This window comes from Eulemur rufifrons, chromosome 7, assembly GCF_041146395.1.
Source record: "Eulemur rufifrons isolate Redbay chromosome 7, OSU_ERuf_1, whole genome shotgun sequence".
NCBI classification, from domain to species: Eukaryota; Metazoa; Chordata; class Mammalia; order Primates; family Lemuridae; genus Eulemur; species Eulemur rufifrons.
Window position 1 is genome coordinate 43,887,950 of NC_090989.1, and position 12,001 is coordinate 43,899,950.

At 39.9% G+C, this 12,001-nt stretch overlaps 1 protein-coding gene across 1 annotated transcript in view; it reads left to right on the plus strand.

The window, feature by feature from the left end:
• CRYBG3 (crystallin beta-gamma domain containing 3) overlaps positions 1–11,502 on the plus strand; it is a 104,671-nt gene extending 93,169 nt beyond the window's left edge. Inside the window, exons 18-22 of the mRNA XM_069472475.1 lie at positions 1,083–1,222; positions 4,319–4,442; positions 8,929–9,087; positions 10,042–10,201; positions 10,966–11,502. Coding sequence (XP_069328576.1) covers positions 1,083–1,222; positions 4,319–4,442; positions 8,929–9,087; positions 10,042–10,201; positions 10,966–11,054 — 672 coding nt within the window. The 3' untranslated portion in view covers positions 11,055–11,502. The remainder of the gene's footprint in view (positions 1–1,082; positions 1,223–4,318; positions 4,443–8,928; positions 9,088–10,041; positions 10,202–10,965) is intronic.
• Positions 11,503–12,001: the final 499 nt, after the last annotated feature.

Sequence of the window (12,001 nt, forward strand, 5' to 3'; positions counted from 1 at the left end):
CCCATCGGCAATAAGTCTCTCTGCCCTGTCAGTGTGGGACAGGAGGCAGGCAACTCCATGCACAGTGACAGACAGTGGGAGCACTTGACACTATTTCCTGTTGGACCCTGTCTTCTGGTGAAATGGGTCTACTTGCCGTTCCTCCATGTCCCATGTGTTTCTGTCTCCCTCGCTTTGCGTAGAGGGCCTTCCCCCTGTTCTCTGTCTGCCTTCCAAATCCATTGCATCCTTTGAGACTGAGCTCACACGCCACCATATCCATGAAGCTGCCTTGATTCCTGCTCCCTTCTGCTAAAAATAATTTAGCCTTTTAATGAGCACTCTTAAAGGGCATATCCTTTTCTACCCTGGGTTATGTTACAATATCTGTGCAATTCTCTTAATTTAGCTACTTGTTAGTAATGCCCAAGACACAAGGATGGTGCCTTGTTTTGATTTCTCATCCCCAAAAGTCTCTTAGCATGGTATCTTACATATACTAATGAATGAAAAAAAAGAGCAATATTGAGTCTATTTTCGTCTAATGTAATGGGTTGAGGGAATACTTACTTTTAATGCAGAAATCACCACTGTTCCGGTGCATTCTAGCAATTTTTTTAAATTGAAGTTGCCTTTTTCCTCCCTCCTAGGAATATTTTTTAAGAGGTTAGAGCCATAAAGTCTTGCATTCCCAGTGATTGCTCCTTTGACCCCCTGGGAAATGAGGGTGCCATGTCATTCCATATTTATTCTGTTGCCAGATAAAAGCTTTCACAGGACTAGTTTGTAGTCCATATTACAGCACCACAAGACCTTAATATGTGATTTGTAACCAAGTGTCACTTTTTCTTGTGTCTATTTTTATTATGAGATTGATTGCTTTTCTGATAGCTTCAGTTTTAATTTACAAAAAGCATATTAAAATTATTAATAGAATCTAATCTTGCCAGTGTAGTTTTGACTGTACTGTCCTTAGAAGATAGAGCAGTAAACTCTATGCATTTGAGAATACAAGGGATCCAGGGGACCCTGAGTTCAGACTGAGATGTCACTGAGGTATGGCCACCCCATATGGTAATGCTTTCTCTTTTCTGTGCTATTAGGTTTTTGAAGAACCCTCCATCAGCCTTTTTGCTCTGGAACATTGTGAGGGAAGGGAGTTACATCTAGAAGAGGCCGTGAACTCTGTTCTGAACAAGGACCTGCACTTCTACACCCAGTCTGTGTGGGTTAAAAGTGGACTGTAAGTATGGGAGAAGGGCTTGGTCTCACTTGGTCACTGTTTGGGGACAGAGTTGCACAGTTGCTTTTTATTTGCCCAGTGCTGTTATTTTGGTCTGATGGTGCTCTTACTCCTTTTATCGCTCGATGCAGTAGTTTCTGTTTAAATAAGAGAAGACTGTGAACCTTGTCTAGTATGTGATAGTCTGCAGTGGCCTGGGGGAAGAGCCCTTTGGGAGAGAAGGGCCACCTCATGGTCAGAGTATGTGTCCTAGAGTAGGTCAACCAGATGGCTTTACCCACTTGAGCCAACTTTCCTTTCGGGAGAAATTTCAGTAGGTCAGCAACTTTCACTGGTTAAGGCCATTGCCCGCTTAAGGCAAATGACCGTTGGCAAAATTAAGAGTGTTTTATTAAAAGTGTTTGTATTTTGATTTGACAGTATGTTTATTCTGGAGCAGTTCCCCGCAGGGTACTCATTTTCATGTGGACTATGCTAGTTGACCTAGCCTGCCTACCACTGTTGTTCATTTAGGCTGTCAGTCAGAGTGGATCCAAGTTGTGTGGGGCCTGTGCTTTTACAATCTGGGAAGCTGCCTTTAAGAAAAAATACATTATGGGTACAAAAATTATTAATAGGTATTGAACGTATTAATTTAGAACACAAATGGTCAGAGGCCTACAAGTGAGGGACCCTGGAGTTGAAGCTGTATTTGCTTCCTGGAAAATCTGCCTCTCAGGCCATTTCTGAAGAGTTTGGCATATAAGCCAGTTTAAAAGTCAACTAATAAAACACATAGGTCTCGATGGTTAATATAAAAATAGCTTTTAAAAAATTTCTTATGGCTTTAAATTGTGTGATAATCGACTGCCGTGTTAAATATGTGGGATAATGAAAGAGAAAGTCAAGAATGTAAGTTGATTTCAAAATTAAGTCAACTATTATGATGAATGGATTTTATATTATTCATATGTGTAATAGCTTAAATTTTCTTGTGCAAAGCATTTCACGTGGTTTGATGTTTATTATAACAAATTCATTTACTCTAAGTATAAAATTCTAATATATTATTTACCAGTTAACTAAGGGCATTTGAACTTAATTTTATATCCCTGTGACATAGGACCTTCACAACATTTTTATACATTTCTTTATATTTTCAAGTGAAATTGATATGTGACTCATCTCTGAAAATTTTTCACTCTCCTATTTCACTCTTTTCTGGAAAACTGGTGCCATTTCAGCTTGACATTCTGATTTCTTCTCTTTGGCTTATTATCTACCTACTCTCAGTATTCCAGATTCTCTAAAAGAGAACTGGTACATGGAATGAGGAAATAGTAAAGGCTGTCCAAAGATATTCCAGACTACGCATGGCTTACAGGACAGTATTTAATGCACAGCCAGCTACTCTCAGTGACAAGTTGGGTTTGTTTTGTTTTGTTTTTTAATCCTCACGTGATCCCATATCTTTGATCTGTGATGGTGATGAGGGCCATGCTTTAATGAACCATCCCACACTGTTTTTCCAACTGTGGCATTCATTTAGATCAATATATAATTAGGTACGGTTTCTTAAAATCTTGCCTAGGTTTTATAACTGAAACTTACACACCTATTTAAAGAATCTGTGAAGCTAGAGAGGTGGTTAAGCCTCTCTGTGGTCATGCTGACCTGTGTCTGCACCTGTCCAGTTGTTTAGATTTGTGTCAGTGAGAAGGGGTCGAGGAAGGCTCAACCATCTTGTTCATCTATCCATAATTTGGCCAAGCCTGATTTCAGTTGTAGGGATCAGGTGGACTTTACCCAAGCTTCCACAGATTAATACATTGAGCTTTCCTCAGCTCCTCCATTCTCCCCACAACTTATGTACAAGTTGATATCTTTTCCTGAACGAATGGAGGTACAAGTCCGTAAGGAGTATTGCCCTTTGTAAGTTTTAGCAGTTTTCATCTGGACAAGTGGGAGGCTGGTCACTGCCACAACAGCACTGCAGCAGCCCTTTGCAGCGTGAGTCCTAAACTCCAGATGGCCCGTTGCAAAGCACTGGTCCGTTTGACTGGCAGACCCCCTTTCCCGTTGCTGGTACTCTGCACCCCTTCTCCAGGGTTACACATCCCTGGGTCCAAGGCAGGGCAGCCCCTGCCTCACTTGCAGGTGGTTTGTCTGAGCAAAGCAAGACAGCTACCTGGTTCTCCGCACATGTTTTCTTAAAGTCCTGTGTACAGTGACCTTGAGTCCTGCTGAGAATTCAGGTTCTTTTGGCGATTGCAGCTCATTCTCTTTAGCCATCCATCTTGGTAGCCACCTAAAGCAAGGCTCAGCAAAGTTTCTGTGAGGGGCCGGATAGTCATTTTAGTTTATGGGCCATCGGTCTCTGTCCACAACTACTGAAGTTGCTGTGGCAGTGCAAGAACAGCATAGCCAGTCAGTAATGGAACGGGCATGACTGTGTTCCATTAAATCAGTCTTGAGACTCCAGACACTCACTTTGAGGCCCTGTGCACTTTTACACACTTTAACACAGCCAGAGTGGAAGGCAGGGGTTTGGAGGAGGATTTGCAAAGAAGCCAGGCCTTGAAGTAAAAGTGAGTGAGATGGAGGACTTCTGTGGATAATTGTTTAAGTAGTCTTGGGTGGCCTTGGGGAAGCTATACAAGGAATTGTGTACGAAGGTATGTCTGCAGAGGTCACTGGAGCCACCTGAGAGGCCCTGAAGGACATGTGATGATGACCCTGAGGCCAGGAGAGTGTTTTTATCTCCAGAAGTGGGAGGTTATGGTTTGTCTTTAAATGTTAAAATGCTGTGAAAAAAGACTTAGTGTTATCAAAAGAATACAGAATTTCAGAGATGGAGGGAACCTTACACTCGGAAAGTACAGAAACCCACATTCTAACTGGAATCCACATATTCTGACTCCAATCCAGCGGGCCTTTTCCTATTCCTCCCTGATTTTTCTGCTAGGAAAAAAAATGCCTAATTCTATTTTTTTTTAAAAACAATCTGTAAACCTAGAAGCTTATGAACTCTGTAAGGTATAATAGCAGGTATTTTTGATAAGAGATTGCCTTTTTGTTTTGAAGTAGCCTATTTTTTTCTTTCCTGCTCTCTTACAGATGGATAGCTTACGAAGGATCCAATTTCTTGGGAAGGCAAATCCTACTGGAGCCTAATGAGATCCCAAATTGGACAGCATTCAGTGGATGGAAAACAATCGGCTCCCTCCGGCCCATGAAGCAGGTAAGGAGAAAGAACCATTAAGATCCCAAAGAGCTGGATTTTCTGGTAGAAATGTCACACACCCAGCATCTGAAATTTAATTTAGCCTGCCATTTATGTACCAAGGGGTGTGGGGTTAGGATGGGGGAATTTTGTAGATTTTAACCAATTTGTAAAACTGTATCTAAGGTCAACATTGGATTTTAGCTTTGAGTCTTATTGGCCATGTTCACTCTTCATGGAAAACTAAGATGTAAGCTCTGTGGAAAACCATAGAAACAGGAATGAACTTTGATACTGTACTAGTTTTACTTTCTAAGTGTTTGGATTTTTTTCCCCCACTTACATAATACTCAGGAGAGATCCTGGCAATTTAATTAAAATAGTATTTATTGCACACCTACAGCTTGTCAGTCTTCTGTTCAAAGGCTTCCCACTACACTTGGGATACAATCTACTCTTCAACACAGCCTGTGATCCACGCCCCTGCTTCTCAGCCACATCTCCCACGTGGCCTTGTCACGTGCACCAAAATGCACAGTGCTTTCCCACATAGATGCCTCGCACGGGCTGTGCCCTCTGCGTAGAGGGTTCTTCCCTCATTCTTTACCTGACTCGTCATCCCTCCAAATTCAGCTTAAGTGTCTGGTCTTCAAGGATTCCTCCCCCCCCCCCCCCCTCCCGATCTGAATTAGATCCTGAAAGATCTGATTCTTTTTCTACAAGACACTGTATGTGGTTTCTAATTGTATTGTTAGGTTGGACTGAAGACAAGGGCTGTGCATATTTTGCTTATTGCTCTGCCCCTCGTGCCTTTCATGTCTGGCACGTTGTAGGAGCGCAGGGCCTGTTTGTGTAATGAAAGAATGAACGTATAAACGGACGAATGCATATTTGATATTGTGCAAAGTATAATGGAAGACATAGATGTGATTTCTGCCTTATTACAACTTACATTTTTGTTGGGTAAAACATGTCCAACTCAAAGCAGCAACATGAAATTTAAAACAATGCACAATCATCAAAAAGCCACTGGTAGTGCCTGGTTTGGAGAAAGGGAGCATGAACGTGTATAGGAGTGATGCGGAGGTTTCCTAGAAGTAGAAAATCTAAGCGAGGCTGTCAAGGGTGGGATGGTCAGCGGATACACCCTACTCTCTTTAGAAACACTTTCTCAGTTGATTCCTGCAGTTGTTCTTTGTGGCAGGAATTATAGTCCCCATTTTCCAGGTGGAAAAACAAGGCTCAGAGAGGTAAAGCACATTGCAAAAGTCAACCAAATGTCAGAACCAGAATTTGAACCCAAATCTGTTGTGCTCTAAAATCCAGGTTCTTAAGCAACCACACATTGCCTAGCTCCAGGATGAGATCATTTGTGGAGTGCCACCATATATTTCAGGCACTAAGCTGAGTGTAGCATAGTGGATATAGATGCCACGGCTCTGATATTCTGACCTGACACGTAACACTTATTTAAGTGTTAAATAAATGGTAGCCGATAGAAAATTAGTCTAAGTGATCCCCTCTCACCCCCTTCACAGGTGCACACACACCATGCTCATTCCCACCACTCTTGGTTCAAATCCTAGCTCTGCCATTTGTAAGCAGTGTGTCTTCATTTCTTGGCACCTCAGGCTCCTCTCTGGTGAAACAGTGATCACATTGCTTACATCTCATTGCTATGCAGGTTAAATAAGATAATGTATGTAAAGGATGTGATATAACATCTGGCTCAAATTACTGTGGTAATGCATTTATTTCAAAATTTTATTATTCACAAATGTCCCTTGAAAGAACCAGAGATTCTCTTCCAAGGCGTAGTAAAACATTAGTGGCTTTTCTGGCATAGAGTATGTGCTATAGGACCTGTGTATCGTGACCTATGTATCTTGCTTATTCCTCACTGCTGTTGCGTGGGATGGTGAGTAATCCCACTGAAAAGCTATGGGGAAAAGCAAGGTAGAAGTGGAAATTCAGTTTAGTGTTTATCAACTACATAATAATGCTAATCCTATGTTGTTAGAAATTTTAGTAGCCAAGTTTAACACTGAGAATATTTTCCTAATTTTTGAATGGTGGTTCCTTGTTGGGGAAGGACTTCAGGGTCCTGAGATGAAAGATAGCTAGAACAATGGCTTCTACTTTTATAAGGAAGTTTTTTTGATAATAAAAAATGATACACTGTTTTCTTCCATAGTGCTTTAGGAACTACCTGATTCCTATTCTGATTAAACATTTAATTTCAAAATAATAATAGATTATTTTCCCTGTTGTTTATTTGGACCATAGCTCTGAAACCCAGCAAAGGATTCTGGTTGCTAAAATAATAGTTTGTGGCTCACATTTAACTTTTTGGGTAAGGCTGTTAGTGCTGCTTTAGTTCATATTCTTGTTTCGAAATTCAGGACTAATTAAAATGTGATCCCTCTTTGAGGTTGGGAATTAGGAAGTCACTAAGGTACTTATAATGTATATCAGTGTTTTTAAGTATAATTACAGAGGAGTCAGACTACAAATGTGTAATAAGGGTAATTAGTACCTTGCTTGAGTTAATTGATTAAAACTGTGATGTTTGGTCCTAAAGTAATTGGAGTTCTGTCATCTGTGAAGGTCACGCCTGTTTTCTTATCTGTACATGGTAATGAAAATGTAATAAAGATATACTGAAGCCTCCAGAATTTTAATCATTGCAGTGGGACACCAGGCTGGATTATAGAAATTTAAGTACATGACTGTTGCGTTATGAATGTGGCAGCAGAGGTTTGAAACATTTAAAACATTTTGCCAAGTTGAGATCTTTTTCACCTGCTTTAGTGGCCAGAGAATTTGTCCTTTTATTGGCTTATTTAAGTGCTCAGAATGTTAATTTCCTTAGGAAGGCTAAACATGGCAGCAGTTTACTAAAATTCACCTCGCCTCATGTTGGTCTATTATAAGTTTCAAAAATAGTAAACTATCCATCGGTGGTCTCACTGTAGTATCATGTTGCATTTACCTAGCACTTAGTTTCTCAGAGTGAAAGTGCTTTCTTACTAAGTAACAGACCATTTGTGGTTATAACTCAGCCAAGGTTCTAATTGGGAGCCAACACCCAGCCCGACTTGAGGATGTTGGGTGTCCTATATTTTATTACATTGAGGCTGGATGCCTGAGTCATGAGACTGTGAAAGAATGGCTTCTGGGGAGCTTTGACTATGTGCCTTGCCCTTTCATTGTCTTACACTCCTGTGGAGTTAGTCCCTTTCTTCGTCTGCCTAAGAGTAACTAGTGCATGTCAGCATAGGCCTGAGAGCATCCTGGTTAACAGCAAGGGTGGTGGTACCGACAGAGGTGGCTTTTCCACATCTGTGTTCACCTCATTCATGAAACTAGGGTCTTCACAGTACTTTTTTTTTTTTTGGAGACAGAGCCTTGCTTTGTCATCCTGGGTAGAATGTAGAGCGCAGTGGTGTCATCATAGCTCACTGCAACTTCAAACTCCTGGGCTCAAGCAATCCTCCTGCCTCAGCCTCTCGAGTAGCTGGGACTACAGGTGCGTGCCACACGCCTAGGTAATTTCTCTATTTTTAGTCGAGACAGGGTCTCACTGTTGTTCAGGCTGTTCTCAAACTCCTGACCTCAAGCAGTCCTCCCACCTCGGCCTCCCAGAGTCCTAGGATTACAGGAGTGAGCCATTGCTTCCAGCCTTTAACAATAGTTTCTTAAAGGGTTGTTCTGGTTATTAATTCTGACAAACAACATAATGGGACAGAAAGCATTTAGCATGCTGCTTGACATAGACTAAGTGCTCAGTAAATAGTAGCTATTATCCTTAGAGGCAAGTCCCAAATTTAATATTTTATTTGAAAACTTTATGTATTTTAAAGCTTCTAGGACAAGGAGATGAAGTCCTTTGTTACCCAATTTTTGAATAGCTAAGTAGTGATTAAACATACATGGTTCTTTCCTTTGAAGAAATATAAAGGTCTTTTATAAACAAAGAGATTATCAAAGCTACTGAGTCCTTCAGCTATCTGGGTTTTTCAAGACCTCCCATAGCTGACTTTTGGCATTTAATCATAGCTCAAGATAATATGTCTGATTACTGTACTTGTCTTTCTGAGGTTGTAAGATCCTTATAGGTAGTACCTTGCCCTTATTCCCACTACCCTCCCTCAGCCCAGCTGGCACACAGTTACTGAACGACACTCATCAGTTCCCTAATTCTTCACCACCCCACCTCGTGCCACAGAGTTCTATGAATGAAACCATTACTTTGTACCTTTTGAAAAGGACACTTTTCAGAAAGTATAATAGAGAATGTACAATTTAAGCCTTGTGCTCTATGCTTTAAGGATTTATCAATGGAAAATATTAATTTATACATAGTTGCTAAAGGTAATAAGAGTGAAACTGATGGAAATACACTAGTCACCTCTCACTTCCCCTCCCAGCTTTCCTCCTTTCGAAGGATTGATTTCCAGATTCAAAAGGTTATTTCTAAATGGCTGTTTCTCCCCTGCCGCAGCCCGCAGTGTACATAAGAATAAAGAACCGAGCCCAGGATGAGTATCTGACAGTCACTGGAAACCTGGCGGACACAAGGGCAACATCTGTGTGCATCTCTCCCTACAGTGGGAAGAATACCCAGATCTGGCACTACTGTCGAGGGCTCTTTAAATCCAAGGTAAACGACCTCACTGATACAGAACTTTCTGGTCTTTGGTTTCTTCTTCTGGAAACAAGAATCTTGTCAAATCAGCTGGCATGATAAAATAATGTAACTTGTTAGAAACAGTTCATTGCATGATAGTAAAAATACTGCCATGTATGTTACTAAAGCATTTAAGTCAAATGGACTTTGAGAATTTAATAGAAAATTCAGTTTCAATTTTTAGTTAAAAACTAAGTTTATCACATACTACAGCTATGCCTAAGTAATATTTTAAACCACTGATATTAAGTCACTGGATCTCAATTGGACAGTGTGTTTCCGTGAGATGTTCCTTACTTGATGGCCCAGGTAAAAATCAGCTGCCTGTGCAATTCCATAACAGCCTTTCATTTTCAAGATATACAATGAAATGGCAGTAGGAAAAAAAGCTGTTATTGGAGGAAGCTTAGAAAATAAAATTTGGGTTTTTTTCTGTGACCTACATTATGTTTGATGCTAAGGGAATAGAGCAATAGCTTGAAAACATTACACCCGTGTTTTCTTGTATCACCAATGGATCGTCTGCTTTTCCTCATGCTTCAAAAATGAAAATTTAAAAGTAATTATTGTCTGGATACCACCCAGTGTTTTTATAAGAAAACAAAGTTCGACGTAATACATTTTAAGCAAACAGGGACTTAACATTTAATTCCAGTTCAACAAACCTGTATTGAACATCTATTGCCAGATGCAGACATCCTATTAAAAACAAGTATCTCTCTTTCACTAGGTTCATTTCCATACCGTCTTCTCCCAGCCATAAAAAAGACTTAAAACCACTGAATACTGAAATTAGCATTATTTTCTTTTTTTTATATAAAACATAGCCACTTCATCTCTGTGATTTGTTTACCTGAAAGAAAAGTGAGGCAATTCCATTTATTTTAGCAAACACAGTACTGCCAGTTAATTATTTAACCCTTTTAGGCCAGTGATACATGTCTTGATGTGATTGGTGGCCGGGACACACCTGGAGCTAAAGTGGCCCTGTGGACTGAACATGGGCAATTCAGGCAGAAGTGGAGACTGAATAAAAATGGAACTATCAGCTCTTATCTCAGCGATCAACTTGTCCTTGATGTTAAAGGTGGGCCTTTGATGACACCCCATGATACCAGTTTCAGTTCCAGATCTCTTCCTTATGGGTAAAGGACATCCTTGTGTATAACAGAGAAATGTTAAGTCACCCTTAATTATGTGAAAGAAGTTAAGGTATGCAGTTTTATGAACAAACCAATTAAGTTATATAGATCAAACAGAAAAAGCCTAACGACAAAATTTAAGAAGGTTTTTGTTCATCAGTACAATTGTAAAATTTTCATTTGCTACATGGACAATAGTTCTAAACTTGAAGCGACATAAAACAAATGTTATCTGTTTCTCAGAAAGAAACATATCTAACTTTTTGCTGTGGATTGCTATGTCCTTAAAAGCTCTCAGTCAAAATTTATGGTAGGTATCAATTAACCTTGTTTTTGAATTCAGCCAAAGTCAGGGCCAACATTATTCATGGCTGTTGCTTTAATTGGATTAGTCAGTCACTGTTGGTGTAGAAACAAAAACAAGAGTACCTGACATTTAGCCAGAATTTCTCTGAGTACTTTGTTCTGAAGAATCACATTGTTTGAAAAACTAAAACCCTTTTAGTTTTTCAATTTGAGTCATAATAAGGTCCAATTTGAGGTGAATAATGGCTAAGCCTGTTCAAATTCAGTTTTCCATTTTAGACTGATTTGTAAATGGCATAGTAATCTACCCAAACAGTGAGCTGAACAAAAGCTTGTGAAAATTGTGCAATTGCTAAGCACCTGCGTGAACAAATAATCCTTTCTTTTGGAATTTCTATTTCAGGAGGAAATTATTATGACAAGACTCATGTAATTGTAAATCAGCCCCTGGAGGGAGAAGAAACACAGAAATGGGACATTGAAATATTGTGAGAGAATCAACTACATCCCTAGAAAGAGCAGAGGAAGAAGGAAACCGTCATCCCTCATTGTCCTGCACATGTGGCAAGGAAGCGACTGTCCTCACACTCCTGGATCACTGAGCAGAAAGCACTTCTCTCCCAAGCTCTTCACCACGGAAAAGCTAAAAATATTCTTGCCACTGACCCAGTGTTCCTATGGAGAAAATGTTATGATTTCTGGGAAAGGTTCTATTCCTGATTGATCTCCAGTTGTGGTGAGCAAGTTTCCTGAGGTCAGTATTTTCTCTCCTGTCCACCAAACATGAATCCTATTCCTGATAGCCCAGTATAGGACACTGGTGATGCCATCACCCTGTATTAGTTATTAATATCCTACTAGATGCTTGTATGAATGCAAGGCACAGGGAAACAGATTCCTTCCTATAGGCCAAGTCATACTTTTGCAAAAAAGATGAGTAATTTTTAGCAACATCTGAAACCATATAAAATAATCCTTTTTATTAAGCTGCTGTATTAGATAAACCTTAAAGTTTCTATATTAAGGCTTTTATAACTGGAGCATCCCTTATGTATATACACTTGTAACTGACCCCAGAGGGGGACCTTAGCTTTGTTAGGAAAAAGGCACAAGTATTGGAATGTTTTCTGTGGCCATTCTTTACTCAGTCCTTCAAACTAAAAATGGCCAACCTTGCACTCTTAACAAAAACATCCCTTTAGGTGACAAGATTCTAACAATGACTACCTATCTCCCTGCTGAGACTTCACCGTAGATTTTGTTGGATCTTCCTGCAAGGAGAAGTATTTATAAGGACTATGTCACTTAAACAAATTTCAAATGTATTTGAGCCCTGACCTTACCATCTTGCTTTGCAAGTAAAGGTGGAGTTGATTTCTCTACTAAATGACAGAAAATTCAGTTTTTAAATAGCCTTCTCTTAAGTGAAATAAGGTAGG